This window comes from Rhamphochromis sp. 'chilingali' (assembly GCF_963969265.1).
Source record: "Rhamphochromis sp. 'chilingali' genome assembly, chromosome: 3".
Taxonomy (NCBI): Eukaryota; Metazoa; Chordata; class Actinopteri; order Cichliformes; family Cichlidae; genus Rhamphochromis; species Rhamphochromis sp. 'chilingali'.
In genome coordinates, this window is record NC_137931.1 from 38,136,051 (window position 1) to 38,153,504 (window position 17,454).

General features: G+C 40.0%; 2 protein-coding genes across 2 annotated transcripts in view; both read left to right on the forward strand.

The window, feature by feature from the left end:
* The first annotated feature begins 4,976 nt into the window (after nt 1-4,976).
* On the forward strand, nt 4,977-6,687 carry LOC308394126 (E3 SUMO-protein ligase ZBED1-like). Its single transcript, XM_080878297.1, has 2 exons — nt 4,977-5,454; nt 5,649-6,687. Exons 1-2 carry the CDS (start codon nt 5,002-5,004, stop codon nt 6,039-6,041), a joined length of 846 nt encoding a protein of 281 aa, XP_080734423.1. The 5' UTR covers nt 4,977-5,001; the 3' UTR covers nt 6,042-6,687.
* Nucleotides 6,688-7,951: 1,264 nt separating this feature from the next.
* The window catches only part of sh3rf1 (SH3 domain containing ring finger 1), a 54,932-nt gene continuing 45,429 nt past the window's right edge, over nt 7,952-17,454 (forward strand). The window contains exons 1-2 of the mRNA XM_080876779.1: nt 7,952-8,266; nt 10,281-10,786. Of these exons, the coding sequence (XP_080732905.1) occupies nt 10,406-10,786 (381 nt within the window). The 5' untranslated portion in view covers nt 7,952-8,266; nt 10,281-10,405. The remainder of the gene's footprint in view (nt 8,267-10,280; nt 10,787-17,454) is intronic.

The following is a 17,454-nucleotide window of genomic DNA, read 5'->3' on the forward strand; positions in this document are numbered from 1 at the left end:
ATTGAAAGCATGAAAGCATATGTGTATTGTTTGTGTATTTATACACAAGCATTCATATAGAGTCAAATAAAATTTTAAAAAAGTTCATTTACCTGTTACTACCACACACCAAATCCGGTCGTTGGTACTTGCTGGCTTGTGTAGCCACTAGGTAACAAAAGCTCAACACTGCACCCAGCATCCTGGAGCACTTCTGTTGTCTTTTGTACGTGTTTTGAGTTTTTATGTGCTTCTGAGTTTTTACGTGTTTTGGAGTTTGTACATGTTTTTACGTGTTTTGGAGTTTTTACGTGTTTTTACGTGTTTTTGAGTTTGTACGTGCTTCAGGGTTTGTACATGCTTCAGGGTTCGTACGTGATTTGAAGTTTGTACATGCTTGGTCTCTAGGGGCCACCGTAGGCCTAGCAACCATGATACTAACAGCTGGAAACGTGTCATACAACTTTTTTGACAGAAATGAAGGAGAACATATTTTTTTCATTTGTTTGTTTGTTTCTACAAGAGCTCTGTGTGATTTGATAAGTATCTGAGGCTGAGACCACAGGACAGTAAAACATGATTTTTGGGCTTCATTTCTGTACTGAACAGTCATTTAAGATTAGCTAGTAAATAACAATTAGCTAATGTTGTTCATAACACTAAAGTCATATCACTTTGGTAATGTAAATATAATATGGCCAATATTATGGTTATTATATTAGTCATTATTAGCTATTACAGCAGTGAACATGAACTCTGTGTCAAATACTGAGCTTCAGTACAGATTCAAGTTGCAGTTATTTACATGTCTTACCACCTTAAATCTTCACTCAAAGACAAGTATATAGGAATGACTGCCAAATTTATTTGCCACTGAAGCCGAAGGATGGCATCTGAATAAAACCTCTCTTGACATACCTAGATGACATTAAAGCTTGGTTGGCTCTAAACTTTTTAAATTTGAATGAAAAGAAAACAGATTTGTTGGTGTTTGGACCCAGTGGCCCCTGTGAGTCCTCTTCTTTTCATTTGGAACCCCTGGAGGTTTATTTTAAACCTGTTGTTACTGCCCTTGGTTTTAAGTTGGACCAGTCCATTTTTATCATTTAAGGCGACTGGCAAGAGTGAAATCTTTTCCTTCTAGGCAGCACTTTGAAACCGGGATCCATGCTTTTATTTCTTCCCCTGTAGACTACTGTAACGCACTTTATGTGGGGGTCAGTCAGTTGTTACTCTGACATCTGCAGCTGGTTCAAAATGTATATTGACAGTGCATATATAGGTGTATCATATATAAGAGACAAATGTTGTTCCTTCAGTATGTTGGCATTACTAAATTTGGCTCAATGCTTACATACATGTGTAAAAAGAAAATGTACAAGCTGTGATAACCGTTTCTGATAAAATGAAGAGTAGACTGATGTATTAAATATTCCTTTATTGGGTGAGAAAATCAGACCATGTCATAACTGCTTTAAGTCATACAGAATATATATCAGAGCCTTAAACAGGCTGACTTCTGCTAAATGGGTCAAACTGGGCAGAAAGTATACAAACACATAACATCCTTATAGAATATGATGTAACACTATAGATCAACTTACCTCAGAATATATAAAGCATATAAACAATTACAGCAATATGATGCAACAAACACACAGTGCTACTAATCCAAAATACTCAAAGCTTCATAGAACTGAAACAAACATTTATTTTTAGCTCCATTCTGCTGCAGATACATACTTTAGGTTTCTGAACATTAAACTTGTTGCTGCCTTTCATAGTGTGTAACCTGAATGCCCTGAGTACTTTCTCCCACACTGAAAACACGGGAATGATAAAAAATTATTTGAACATTACCTAATAAGACTGATTCAGGACAGACAATTAGTTATTTTAAACTTTTCTAGCAGTCCTTCACAAACAGGGAACAGTCTGTCTATTCTCTCCATCTGTCAGCTGCTGCTGGCTCTTCCTCCTCCTCTTCCTCACATACTGCTGAGATTGTCCTGGTGGATCATCAGGGGTGCAAAGCCTCACAGATGATGTGCAGCAGTGGGTCCCTCAGTCTGTCCTCACTCTGGACACTTGCACGTGTCACACATAGAAATCAAATGTGTGATAAGCTGCAGGATTCAAACACAAGTGTGACTTATAAATACATGTTCATACTTTTATTACACAATCAGAGAGAAAGAAACAGAGAGAGAGTGCAGGACAGACAGACAGGTGACAGTCTCAGGTGTACACACTGCTACAAAACAGCACCAGAGAAGGAGGATTTAGTGTTTGTGTCATTACGAGTGCTAAACAAGAAGAGTTCCCAGATGGTACAGTGGACACATGTGTGACTCCTGTGATTAAAGCATCTTTCTTTCAGCTTAACGAGTGAACCGTCAGCTGACTGACATGACTGACTTTAATTACGCATAAAATCATCACATTCTCTGTAAGATTAAAGTCAGCTATTGAACGGCGAATATTTTGAAGTAAAGGCTTTAAAACCAAGTTAGTACAAACGTCGCTAATGTCACATAACTTTCCCGACATGTTGCCAACAGTAATGTTTTAATGTTCTTCATTATAAAAACATTTGCGCATAAATAAGTGACATAATATTCAGTACTTACTTCTGAAAGTTTACTCTTCGTCCGCTCCGCTTCCGCCATTTTTTTTCGGCAAAATTATCCACACCACCGCCGCGCTATGAAGTCTGGGATATGTTGGGCCATGAAGGCTACACCGACCCATCCTTAAAATTCAGGGAAATTAAGGACGCATTTGAGGGCCGCATTTCGAGCAGCCTTTGAATTGGGACAGTCTTCGTCGTGTCGCTGTGACATAATCGGCCTTAAAATGCGGCCTTTAAGGCTGCAGACCCCAAATCCGGTCATTGGTACTTCCTGGCTTGTGTAGTTACTAGGTAACAAAAGCTCAACACTGCCCCTAGCGTCCTGGAGCACTTCCGTTGTGTTTTGGAATTTGCATGTGTTTTGGAGTTTGCGCGTGTTTTGGGGTTTGCACGTGTTTTGTATTTTGTACGTGTTTTGTATTTTGCACGTGTTTTGTATTTTGTACGTGCTTTGGATTTTGCATGTGTTTTGGAGTTTGTACGTGTTTTGGATTTTGTATGTGTTTTGGAGTTTGTACGTGTTTTGGATTTTGCATGTGTTTTGGATTTTGTATGTGTTTTGGATTTTGCACGTGTTTTGTATTTTGCACGCGTTTTGGTTTTTGCACGTTTTGGATTTTGCACGTGTTTTGGATTTTGCACGTGTTTTGGATTTTGTACGTGTTTTGTATTTTGCACGTGTTTTGTATTTTGTACGTGTTTTGGAGTTTGCACGTGTTTTGTATTTTGTACGTGTTTTGTATTTTGCACGTGTTTTGTATTTTGTACGTGTTTTGTATTTTGCATGTGTTTTGTATTTTGTACGTGTTTTGTATTTTGCATGTGTTTTGTATTTTGTACGTGTTTTGGAGTTTGCACGTGTTTTGTATTTTGTAAGTGCTTTGGAGTTTGCACGTGTTTTGGAGTTTGCACGTGTTTTGTATTTTGTACGTGTTTTGGATTTTGCATGTGTTTTGTATTTTGTACGTGTTTTGGATTTTGCATGTGTCTTGGATTTTGTAAGTGTTTTGGAGCTTGCATGTGTTTTGGAGTTTGTAAGTGTTTTGGATTTTGCAAGTGTTTTGGAGTTTGTACGTGTTTTGTCTCTAGGGGCCACCGTATGTACCTGTTTTGTAGGGATGTAAGAAAATATCGATACAACGAAATATCGCGATATTTCGCGCAATGATACTGAATCGATATTTAAAATCACTGTTATCGATTTTTTTAATTGAAAAATGACATGCATTTACTGTTTATTTCTTTTGTATGTTGGAATTCAAACTCCGGCCACTGGTTTGCAGTTTTCACCGCCTTTACTATGACGTAAAAACGAGGTCTCGCGATAACTGTAGAAGCGTCTAGTTTGCCAAAAGAACGAAGTAGAACAGTCAGTGGACGTGTGTGATGCTAGCTAACTGATGACTGAAGAGGAGAGGATACAGCCGGCCCCCGCAGCTTTCAAAGCTGATGTGTGGACTTATTTTGGATTTAGGACAAAAGAAGGCAGTAAAGACTATGACAAGAGCTATGCAGTCTGTAAAATCTGCACCGCCAGAGTCAAATATTCCGGTAACACAACAAATTTACGAACACACGTGTCTAGACACCATAGCGACGTAGCGTCAAATGCTAATTTTAAAACAAAATGAGGTGATTCCTCTCAACGGACAATTGAAGAAGTTAACTTTTCGAAACTACCAGCAACTTCAACTCGTGCAACAAAAATAACGCAGTCAGTACTTGTTTTTATTTGCAAAGACATGCACCCCCTGAGTGTTGTGGAGAATAAAGGATTTCGTAATATGATTAAAACGCTGGAGCCCCGTTACACCGTTCCTTCTCGACAACACATCACGGACATCGCTCTGCCAAAGTTGTACCAAGAAGTCAAAGCGACAGTGCTGGACTCTCTCAACTCGGCTGAGACAGTTGCTCTGACATGCGACGCTTGGACTTCGAGAGCCACTGAATCGTACGTAACTGTTACAGCACATCACATAACAGACCAGTGGAACCTTCAGTCTCATGTACTACAAACCCGAGCCATGCATGACAGTCACACAGGTGAGCACATTGCAGCGTTACTAACTGACGCTGTGGCTGAATGGGGATTGAACGCAAAGGACCTTGTTGTTGTTACCGATAATGCACCAAACATGGTTCTCGCGGCTAGACTTGCAGGCATGACGCACATACAATGTTTTGCACACAGTCTGAATCTCGCCTCACAGAAAGCACTGAAAATACAATCCGTGGTGCGACTTCTCGGGAGGATCCGACGTGTAACAGCCTTTTTCAGGCGCAGCACCACAGCCAGCAACCAGTTGAAGCAGAAACAGTGCCTCCTTCAGCTACCAGCTCACAGATTGATCACAGACATAATTACAAGATGGAACAGCTCCTATGATATGATAGAACGATTTTTAGAACAGCAACCAGCCATCTGTGCAGCTCTGCTTTCTGCAGAAGTTAGGAAGAGTGAAAAAGAAATTTTCACATTAAGTGAGTCTGACATCACATGTGCAGAAGAAGTTGTCAGGGCACTCAAGCCTATGAAGGACGCCACCCTGGTGATGTCAGAGGAGAGTATGCCAACCCTGTCCATCATTGCTCCTCTTCATGCCAAGCTTGTGATGGGTGCACAAGAAAGTGTTGATGATACACCGACAGTAAGGGACATTAAGACTGCCATAGCAGAAGATCTGGGAAAGAGATATGTAAATGAGAGGGAGACACTATGGATGGCATCAACTGTTGATCCTCGGTTTAAGGACCTGCCCTTCCTGTTTGAAGCAGAGACCAGTGAGACCTATTCCAGACTGTTGGACACTGTGGTGACTGTGATAAAGAAGGAAGAAAATGTAAGTAAATAAATTAGTTTATTTGGAAAAATTCAACTGAAGTTATAAGCAAGTGAATAAAGTAAAAAGCAAAAAAAAAAAAAAAAAGCATATTGATGACATTTGTCATCAAATATTAGTGAAAAACAGGGTGAATCTTGGATTTGAATTTTGACTTTCTGACATTAATACTATTTGAATTTAATGTTTTTCAGCAGCAAAAGAATGAGGAGACTGACAAACAGGTGGAGGAAGAGAATGCCACAGAGGAGGCTCATCACCCACATATCAAAGACAACTTTGACTCCATCCCTCGGCCACCCCTAAAAAGACAGAGGACCTCATGTGCATTGGTGGACTTGCTCGGAGCTACGTTTGCCTCTACTAGTGACAATACTGCACCAAAATCAGAACATGATGTTGCTGCAGCTGAGATCAAGAGGTATAGAGATGAGACCCCTTTGCCTCTCACAGGAAATCCTCTCAGTTGGTGGAAGGACCATGAACAGGAATACCCTCAGCTATCCAAAGTAGCAAGGAGTTTCCTATGCATTCCTGGAACAAGTGTCTCTGCAGAGAGAGTTTTCTCCTCTGCAGAGACATTGTAAATGCACAGAGAAGTGTCCTGAGAGCTGACCATGTCGATCAGCTTGTATTCCTGCACAAAAATCTGGAAATTGAAAAATAAACACTGAGAAAACACTACACATGTAAAATCTCTGATATGAGAATGTTTGACATTTTGGTTGAGTCTCATAAGCACTTATTTAGATGAGTAAATTCCTTTTTTCAGGTTGTACTAAAAGTGTTCCATTGATGGACACTGCAGAGCTGTACTTTATTTTATTAACACTTAATTGTAATAGCACTTTACATTTTTTGTTAATGTTTACTTGGATGGATTCTTCAAGCAATTTCATTTTTGATTTATATTTGTTTATGTTAAGGTCACATAAAAAGTGCTTTGTTTTGATGCTCCATAGAGCAGTTTTTGGATAAGTATTTTACAATCATAGTACTTAGAAAGACTTCAGTGTTACATGTTTACTTTTTTCATGTTAAAAAATACTTGATATTTCAGTAAAGTAGTTTTTGTTTGTTTATTTGACATGACTTCTAATAAGGCAGATGTTAATTTCTCCATTCATTTTGAACTTAGAGTGTTTTTGTTTCAGATGTTTCATGTCAAGCATTAAACAGTTTGGACTGTTTACTTGAGTTTTCCTAATTAAATTTAGTCCTACTAAACACAAATATCGTCTGGCTTTTAGTATTGCAATATATCGTATCGTCTACCCTGTATTATGATACATATTGTATCGCCAGATTCTTACCAATACACACCCCTACTGTTTTGTATTTTGCACGTGTTTTGGATTTTGCATGTGTTTTGGATTTTGTACCTGTCTTGGTGTTTGCACGTGTTTTGTATTTTGCGTGTGTTTTGTATTTTGTACCTGTTTTGGATTTTGTACCTGTCTCGGTGTTTGCACGTGTCTTGGATTTTGTACGTGTTTTGGATTTTGTATGTGTTTTGGAGTTTGTACGTGTTTTGGAGTTTGCATGTGTTTTGGATTTTGTACGTGTTGAGGAGTTTGTGCATGCTATTTGGAATTTGTAAGTGTTTTGGAGTTTATACATGCTTTGTCTCTAGGGGCCACCGTACTTTTCTACTCTAACTCAAGGTATTTTTGGTAAGAGTCAAATTTCCTCTCTCACACAGTGGTGTACTCTGTTCCATAAAAACATTAAATAAAACATTAAATTAATGTAGTAAATTTTGTAAGTTTAAGTTTCATGAAGGAGGATAACTCAGGATGTGCTAAAAGGCAATCAAGCAATGCAAGGCTTGCTTGTTGTTTTGGGCACCAGGCCAGTAGTGAAAGGTTGCAGTGATAGTCTGAGATTCCTAACCTCCCTGAGGGGGCACACCTGAGTTCCCTTACTCCCACTGTAAGTGGCAATAACAATTCTGTTTAAACAAACCTTATGAAAGCAATGACAGTCACTAAGTGAAAATGAAAAGAAGTTATTGTTTTGAAAGTGAAAAACAAAGAAGAAAAAGAGAGAGTGGAGAAATCTAGCACCTAAATGCTGCCTAAATCTTATCTAACCAGCTGTGCCGTAACAGAGAGTTACATTCACAAACTGGTTTTTTTTGTTTTGTTTTTTTCTTTTCTTTTTTTTTAGAATATTTATAAAGTAATGGCAGTAAAGGCTGGATGAAGGGGCCCCCTGGGAATTTTTGCCCTGGCAGTTTTTAGAATTATCACCGCCCCTGCCATGTTATTGGTCCCTTCAGTGGAAAAAGAAATCCTGCAAAAGCCCCTGGCTTTAAATTTTGTTGGAATCTGGTCACCTTAATGTGAATACTTTTTCCCAGTTATATATCAGCTATATCACCTTTAAGATGTGTATTTTCCTACTTCCATCTACTTTTATTGTGCATTGAGCCTCCATAATGTTCCCATTTCCGACAGCACCGGAAGGCCACTTCACTCCCTCCCCCTCTCGGCTTGTTCTAGCAGCAGTCCCGCAGAGCAGAAGTATCAGCATGGCGCTCGGTGAGGCTGGAGTTCCGTTGTCTCTCTTGTATTGTGTTTCTCATGTCAGGTTTTACTCCACTATCTGATAGAGGTCTGTGATTCATGCGCGGTGTGCGCCTCTAAACAAAACCTGTCTGGGTAAAAACGGCAGCATTTTCCTGCTGGATACTCACAGAGAAGTGGTTTGTAGATATCTGAGAAGGCTTGCTAACTAGCAAGGAGGCAAAAAAAAAAAAAAATTACGGGAGATACAGAGCAACAAGAGGAGGAGTCCTGTTCTGGAAGAGGTAAGCTGAATTACATAATAATAGTAGTTGAAGTACTTAGGAGTGTATAAATATATTTGTTTGTGTCTTAAAGTTGTTAAAACTCTTTATTTTCCAAGTGCGCAAACTTAACTGTTTGTTGGGTATTTTTTAAAGGGGGACGACGTTAAAGCAGCCTCCTTGTTGTGAAGCGATACTTGCTAACAAACTTAGTTTAATTTGCTTTCTTGTAGTTCAGTTCGAGAATAATCCACCTCAAAAGAAAGTAGCATAAGAATAATCAGTTACTGTTTAGCGTCGTTATGTAATGTTTTCGTTTTTTGTTACAATGTTGCGGTATAAGCGTAAGATTTTGTCATTTTAAAAAAAGAAAAAAAAAGAGGATTAATAATTAGTTTGTTGTGTTATTAGGATTTGTTTTTGTTTTTTAACCAGGTTTACTTAGTCGTGTGAATCCTCCTGCATGACTCCGTTCTTTAAACACAAATCACTGCACTTCAATGCTTCACCGCTGCTGCAGGTTTCTTTTTTGTGTCTGGCTCGGCGGTGTTAACCGTACAGTCAGTTTAAAGGGTCCGATGATCCAAGATCACAGTTGCCAGGTGTAATTATCCGCTGTCGAGTAAATGAGATTAACTTGGCCTCCTGTCCCCCGCTAGGTAATCTAATGATAGACCTTAAAACTGTTCTTTTTTCCTTTTAATGTTTTTGCGAGATTTAGCAACAATTCTCTTATGCATGTTAGGTTTTAGTGCGGCAATTCATTCTGCATTACAGTGCGGATATAAAACAAAACGAAGAAACCCCATTTTAAAAACACGGAAAAAGTAGGGTGTATATCTCTTATAGAAAGACACATGCAGCAGTGTCTCCATGCCTTGGATTGGTACTAAATCTTAGACTTTATAAGCCCACCATGATTTCATTTTCAGAGGCACTAAGCTCGCCGATAAATTTATGCATGAGGTTTCTTAAAACTGCTTTAAAAGTATTGACTCCTGGAGCCACAAACATTTCTGTTGCTCTGAAAAAATCGAGGTCTCCTCCGTAATAATCTCATTATAAACCATTTGAAGTCTCCGTAGGCTTGTTTTTCGATACTTTGCCTTCAAGTGTGCAGTAAACAGAAGTGTTTAGTATGCTCTAAATGGAGACATCTTCATCCTTACATGCAGTAACCTTGGTAAACTTGCATTGCGTATAAATAGCCTTTAAAATAGGTCGTTTGATTTGCAGTTGCTATTAGAGACACTAAGGTTCTTATCAGAAGAAACGGGAATTTGATACAGTTGTCCTCTTTGGCTTTACTAAGAACGCTGTTATGGACGTGATATAATTCTCAATATAAGAGACATGAGCTGCTGGAGACCAGTCCTGTAAGATGGATGGCATTTTATTGGAATCAGTGCTGTTATCCATTCTTCCTATTGATCCTTATTGATCCATGATCAGTTTTCTGTGTGCAGAAACAAAGTAAGCTTACACAAATTTCCAGCTGCTTTATCTTTTCCAAATCTGAACACATTGTTTATAGAAAGTAGAAAAAGGACTTGAAATTCTCAGGTGTGCAGAAGCTCTGCTGCCCTGAGTTTGACTTCACTGCTCTGCAGTGTGCAGCTGTCAGAAGTGATTAGCTTGGATGAATGCAATACCAGTGGACTGGACTTTTTTGGAACTGGTTTTGGTTCGTCATGGCTTGATGCTCAAATTATGAAGCAACACAATACAGCTTCAGCCATATGTAAGCATGTAAGGAGTTTCCAAAACCACAGTTCAGTTCATAGTAGGAGTTTGCATTCCCAGTAAAAAGTACTTTGAATCAATATTCACTGAGAACTACGTGACAAACTTTGTGGATGTTTGTGTTAAAATTTAAGTCATTATCTCGTAATTGTTAGAGTTGTTACAGCCATCTGCGATGTCTGTTAAATATGTATGCCATGACCTATTTCTTGTGTATACAGTTGATAAATATGAATGTCTTGACCTTTTTCTTTTTTCTTTTTTTATTATTATTGTTTTGTTTTTTTTACAGCTGATGCAGGTGCCATGGCAATAGCCGAGGCATGGGAGTGACGTGACAGTACTTGATGTGCTTCCAAACAAAAACCTTATCAGCATCATGTTTTTCTGCTGAATTAGAGGCAGAACACACAGAGAATGGACGAGTCCGTGTTGTTGGATTTGCTCGAGTGCCCCGTTTGTCTCGAGCGGCTAGATGCCTCGGCAAAGGTTCTTCCTTGTCAGCACACCTTCTGCCGGCGTTGCCTCCAAGGTATCCTTGGCTCACGCGGGGAGTTGCGCTGCCCAGAGTGCCGGACGTTGGTGGATTGTGCCGTGGATGAACTTCCCAGCAACATCCTACTTGTGCGGCTCTTGGATGGAATCAAGCAGAGGCCACGGAGGGTTGGTCCTGGGGCGGCAGTCTGCACAAATGGTACATCTGGAGCCATGGCCAGGGCACATGGAAGTGGATCTCGGGACCAGGGCACCCCGGGAGCACAACCCCAGCGAGCTCAGGCTAAGAGCACCCTCGTCCGGGTTAGTATATTAACTACCTGAGCATGGCTCAGTGAGTACACATCTGTGTTTCCCATTGTTATGGTCAAGCTGAAACAAAACAGAGAAAATCTGTGTGGATTAAAAACAGCATGTTGCATTACTAGCTCTCTAATCCTTGCTGCGGATTAACGGTTATCATGGTGACCCCAAAGCCAGCCAGTTGACTAGCAGCCCAACATTACTGAAGGCAGTGATTGAGAGCAGTTAATAGTTAAGCCACCAAATGATCCTGCACTCTATGCCAGCAGTAGATGGACTTACTCCCGTAAGAAGAGCTCGCAGGCCTTTCTTAGTTGCTGACATTGTCATATGCCACAGACAGCCTTCCTCTTGCGATCCCTGCTGCAGTGTTGCTTGTGAAATTCAGGGTGGATCTACAGGGTGGTTGTTTTATCTGCAACACTGAGGGGACTTGTAAAGTGTATTTAGAGCAGAAAGAAAATTGTGAAAGACTTGGAGTCTGTGTTTCAGTAGTTTTATTTAGATACCACTGATGAGACACAGATGACGGTGAAAGAGTGAAAACAACACACAACATTTGTTTCTCAATCTCTAAGCCTAAGAAAACACGAGTTTGATGATGGTTTAATCTTTAAGGGCAAAATAAGCTGTTCAACCTAAGATGGCATGTGCTGTTGTGTCATGCCATATTCAGTGTTTGACATGCAGATTCCCAGACATGGATTATACCTAATCCTAGACTAAATTCTTTACTCTATGGGGATCTTCATTGAATTTTTCCTTTTAGTCTAGGACTAGGATTATCTATGACGAGGAAACTTGCTCATAGACTTTATTTGGGTGGGCTGCCCAGGTCTATGGATGGCTATCCAAGTATATTTTAAAATAAATTTTATTTATTTGACTGCCCCAGACAGCAGTGCAATCAGTTTACTCTCAGACAATCCCCTCACCCTCATTTTGGCGGTGCAGTCTGGTTGCTGTTGTGAAGTCCTCGATGTCATTCACCAGTCAGCAAAACGTTCTGCCTACAGTTGAGCAGACTTTGACCACCACCTTCTTAAACTACATTTGATGACTACAGACTGTTTATTTTAAAGCAAGTGCACATTTAACTCATTTCAGTTCCGATACAATGCTGAGGTATCTGCATCAGGTAATGATCAGATACCTGTGTTAATTTAATCAGCTAATCAGCTCCCTGTAGGGGAGCATTAGCTTGACTTACACGTTACTTTGTAATAACCTTGTAAAATTATTGGTGTTGATTAGTAAAATGATAAATGAGAACAGGACCAAGATAAATAATTTTTTTATAAATATGGTCACGTTATTGATTTAATTTATTTTCACTGGTCACATTTAAGGTTGGTGTTAAGAGTCATTAAGCTGCTTCATACTGCTGTCATTCATAGTTGTGCTAGTTTCTGCTTTACTCCCTCTCAGTCTAAGTGGTCATCCTTGCTGCTCCTCACACACAAACACACATCATCTGTGGAGCAGAGCTGTCAAAAGACAGGTGAAATTAAATGACAGCGTTGACAACAGTGTATTATGTCATTGTAAGTTCAGCAAAAGCTTCCCAGCAAGAGTTACACTAAACCTATAGAGAGCGAGAAAGAGCTGACAGAAAGTCTGTCGGTGTAAGAATATATACTGGAATATACTTCCAACCTTTTTATCCTTTGTTGTAAACTTCCTGCACGCTGTAATGCCTCTGCTTCTGCTGACTCAAAGTGTCATAAAAAACAGATCTGGTGTGTTGTCACTGATATGCAATATCAGATCAGCACATCCCTATTCACTGTCACAGTGGGCACATGGTATTTATTTATCAATTAACGTAAAACAGCATAACTGTACCTCCTTAACATGGTTGTGCAGCCCTTTCCTTCACACTAGCACTCGTAGAATCCAGCGGGAAATTAAAAAAATGCAATTTTTCTTCATAATGTGTTGTGATTTATGCTATTTATGCTTTTCTCCAAGCTGCCCAGGCCTATTTACTATAAAATGACATGTGATGTGTGTTTTAAAATATGTTTTAATTAACAAATTCTCTTTAGATTCTACATACACCCTTCTAAATACACCCATGACAGACCCGTGGGCCTTTCTTTGAACAGCTCTGGTCTCCACGAAGGGAGGATTGGGTAGATGAAAAGATGTCAGGGTCTTGTGTAGAATCACTGGAATGTCAAAGCTCTGATAATGTAGCTGCCGAGCCATGCAGGTATGAAGATCAGAGGCCTTGCTGTAAATTGCTGCTGGGGGACCCGCCTCATTTGCCAAAGTATCACTTCAGAGCTTTTGTGCTCATTTCAAAGCTGTTTGTGCTTTTTGGAATTTCCCCTCAGTGCTGAAAAGCCTGTTTGTTACAAAAAAAAGGGGGAGAGCGAGAGATGGTCATTCGAAACTAATACACTGATTCCCCTTTGAGGGTATGCTGCCCATGTCATCTATGAATACGGTTTTCTATTTTCTGAGCACTTCTATAGATTTTTCACAGTGTCATACTATTGACTAATGACCTCTCTCAAGTCTGCTCTCCTAAGGCTCTGTGCTGATAACAGAGAACAAGAAAAGACATGGCAGTGCAGGTGTAACATTTTCACAACATAAAAGCCAGAGATCAAAGCTCTCACTGATCTCTGGCCGGTGCTCCTTGGGGACTGAGCTGCCTCACTGCCCCCGGGTGACACTCTCAGTCCCACTTCTTTTTTTCTTTTCTTTTTTTTCTTTTTTTGTTCCCCTGGATTTTTTTTAATTTTTTTTTTTGGGGGGGGGGGAGATCTTTCAAGGCTTGATGCGGCTCTTGTGCCATTCCTCTGTTGAGGGAGAGCTCCACCTCCGATTCTTATATGGCCAGAGAATGGCTCTGATTGGGGACTGCCTGAAAGATGCACAACAGGGTTTTGTTTCGGGTCGCGTCTGATCCTAGTGACTGACTGACACATGTAGAGTGTGTGTGTGTGTGTGTGTGTGTGTGTGTGTGTGTGTGTGTGTGTGTGTGTGTGTGTGTGTGTGTGTGTGTGTGTACACGCGCGCATGAACGGAAAGGCCACCAGTAACAGAAACTGATGAGTGTTAAGTGAAGGCGTTAGGACCAAATGGGACAAATGTTTCGGCTTTCTGCCCCTCCTCTTATCATCTCCGGGGTTGCAGCAGTTGTTTGACACAGCAGCCTGGCATTTCTTTGATGAGAGGATTGAAAAGGCTCATCTTGAATGTAGCTCTGTGGTTGTCTGGGCCCTCGCAGTCAGGTTGATGACTCACCTCCGTGGTGCTCCGTTACATGAGTGTTTTGTCTGCCTTTCTCGCTCGTTGACTCGTATAACATAGTATTTTGTTCATGCGGATTGAGAACAAATAACTCCTATGTTTTTGTTTTGTTTTGTTTTATGCATGAGAGCGAGTAAAGCTATTGGATCTGTCTGGAAGTCAAAGGTCAGGGTTCAGGTGTCATAGCAGTTGGGTCAGAGCAAAGGAAGGAGAGAGGGGAAGAATCGGAGAGAGTTTTTAGTGAATATCTTCAGCTATCATTGTCTCTCTCTGGAGAGTTGAGCCTGCACTGAGAGTATAAAAATAGACTGTCTTTCATGATAATTTCTGCCTTTGTCATAAAACTGTCAGAGTTAATTTTTAATTCAATTCTCCACTCTGCATTAACTACAGTTTGGAGGCTACATTTAGGAGGAAAATACATACAAATGATGCTTGTATCTTTTGTACGCTATGAAGGATTTGAGTGTTTTTCTTTATGAGTGTGTGCGTGTCATTATGTGATTAGCTGATGTGAAGTGAAACAATATACTTTCCTGACCTTTTTGGGATGTAATTAGGTCGTTGTCTCTTCTTTGGTAATGAGGGCTGCCTTTTTCTTTTTATAGGCCTGGTGTGTTTGATAGCCTTTTCTTCCTGGCATTATCTCACATTGTCCTCAAGGATTAATTCTAAACACACAGGAAGCAAAGCGCAGCCTTCTAATTTAGTATTATTTTCAGCTGATTGAAGGAAGTTGTCTAATATCTAGGTACCCACAGGACATTGGAAAGCGTTTTTGTTCCTCAGTTATTTTTGTAATAAAGTTGTGGCGTGTTCTGTCTCTTTTGTAGTGGATTTATTTCTTCAGAGAAAAAGAATGCTGTTTATGGGTTCCTTATGTAGAGAGATGTCATTAAAATTCCTGTGCACCTCCCTCGTCTGAGGTCGATGAGTCACGCTGGCGGTCTTTGATGACATCATATAGTTGTTGAGGCCTTTCCTCTTGGCCGGCTGGCTGACCTCTGCCTGCGCGGCTGAACCCCTTCATTACACCCTCACGCTGCCCACATACTGCAAACACATACTTACTGCTTTCCACTGGGAATTTTTCAAGAGGGCTTTGGTCTGTTCATTCCAGCTCTCTCAACACGCTCACACTTTTCTCTCGCCTCCTCTATATTTCCCACGCAGGTCTGCAAGTAGTTGCAACCTTCTGGACAGTGCATGCCGGGATTTTAGAGCCACCTGTAATTTTCTCTTATGAGCCACTGACACCAGCTGAGTTTTATTTTCTTTTTTGCTATATTTCTTCCATGTACCTCCTCCTCCCTCCTCACTGTCTAAATCTGTGCTGAAGCCTGTTAAAGGACTAATGAGATTAGAGTTTATTAGACACTGAGTCGGCTCTGCTCCCCGTTCTTTTACTCCCTGTCTCAAAGTGCTTTCTCAAAGGGAATTTTTGGGTCTGTTTATGATGTTTTAAGGTCTTGACCTTCCTATGTAAAGTGCTCTGTTAGGACTTTGGGATTTGGCGTTATATAAATTGAATTGAATTACTTTTGACTGCTGACTTTCATTCCTAGGAAACAAACAGTTGCTATCTAGTGAAGTAATCAGCGTGTCTTCATCTCTGGTTCCCACTGTGTATCTTTTAATACTCATCTAATGCACTTCATATTTTTTATAGTTTTTATACTTGTCCTTTTTTTGACTTTTGCACTGCTACAAAGATGGATGCTCATATTAAACATGAGCTTCGTGTTTGTTCAGGATTCAGCTTGCTCTCAGTGTTCAGTTTATTATAGTTTTTATGACGTATTGAAAGACCCAAGAAGGCTATGGACATTGTTTAACATACAAAAGCTACAACCCTTCAGCTAATGTATTTCGTTAACCTTTATAAACCTACTGTTCCTGTTAACTTTACCATATAGAAAAACGGCTCCAGATAACTATGGTAAAAGGACCAGTTCTTGTATTATATATTTTCTCAAAACTTTCAGTTCAAGAAGTCTCATGAGAAACAAAATTACAAGTTTAACAGATGCTCGAATTTCAAAAGTCAAGTTTTTTGCGTTTGAAAATTGTGGTTTCAATACTGAGTAGTCATAACCAGTAAAGTTTTAGGAACTAACACTGTTGCTCTTGCTCAGCTGAGGGTTGTCCACTGGGATTCCCTACATGTTACTGTGTCTTGTTGCTGGAAGGGGAAAATATACTCCCTGCTGTCTCTGTCTGTCCTCCTCACCTCCTTTTTACATAATTGCACATATGAGGCTCCAATTTCATGTCTGTACCACCACATATTCAGCAGTTAGTGTTATAGCATGTAGCGCTACATGAATCCACTGTGGCATTAAATTGTACCACTAAGCTAAACCTTCTAACCAGCTCTAGACATCCTTGTTCGTTAACACTTAATATTGCTGTCAAACAGACGGATCGCTGTCATGGAGGTCTGCTTTGCTGCGACATGTAGTTCCATTTCTATGTTCTTAGATTTAACACTGGTCTCAGAGGGTTAGTTTCATTGTGTAGGTTTTGTAAGAAGTGTGTTAATGTGTTTCTTTTATGTTGTTTTAACACTAGGTTTTGGGTGGTCCGTCAAACATAAAATGCCACAGTTGCTGGGGGGAGGGTTCTTTGGCGAAAAATATTTCACAGATACCTTGTAAGAAATGTCAAAAAATATCTGTTTTTCTTGTGTTTAGACTGCAAAGCTAGTCTAGTAAAGTCCACAAATATAAAGATGGAACTGTAAATGAGCAGAATGCATCCTCCTCAAAGTAAAAATTTTAGTGCCAGTTTGTAATTTTAAATCCTAGTAGTAGATGGATAGTAAATACACTAATCCACAGTCTCACAGAGGAATGAAGGCTATCCTATCATGCCTTCTACATAAAGACGGGAACCTGGGCAGCTTGCCAGTTTATCACATTACTGATGTCATAGGCAAACATGCTCATAATAATAACCGTAATCATCATTTTTGGCAATTTTCAGATTCCTACCTATGTTTTGGAACAAATGCAGTGAATAAGAATGCGTGGGGTTGCGTAATACGCAGGGAGAAGCAAAAAAGACGGAATCAAGTGAGATTAAGGTGCATCTGAAGCATCTTCATTGTAGGGTTTTACCGCTTCCGAGACAACAATGAGACGAAGGTGTACGTCTGCCTTTTGTGGTTTTTAGTCCATCAAGATTTTTAGTCGAGACGCTTAGAGGAAGAGACTTTTGTTCCGAGTATTTTCCCAGACAGGCGGGGATGTTTTGTGTCGGTGTGTCTCTGAGGAATGTCATGAGCACTTGTAGGTCACTGTTTCTCCTCTAAACATTGGGCTTGTTGGGTCTCGTCCTACTTGCCAGCTCACATTTACCCTTTTCAGTACATCTTAAAGCATCAACATGCATTTTATGTGCAT

What these genes read in the sequence shown, in the direction of transcription:
- LOC308394126 (XM_080878297.1), top strand. Translation starts at nt 5,002, where the DNA reads ATGATAGAACGATTTTTAGAACAGCAACCAGCCATCTGTGCAGCTCTG. An exon ending in TGATAAAGAAGGAAGAAAAT is followed by an intron (nt 5,455 to 5,648) that starts GTAAGTAAATAA and finishes AATGTTTTTCAG; the next exon opens with CAGCAAAAGAATGAGGAGAC.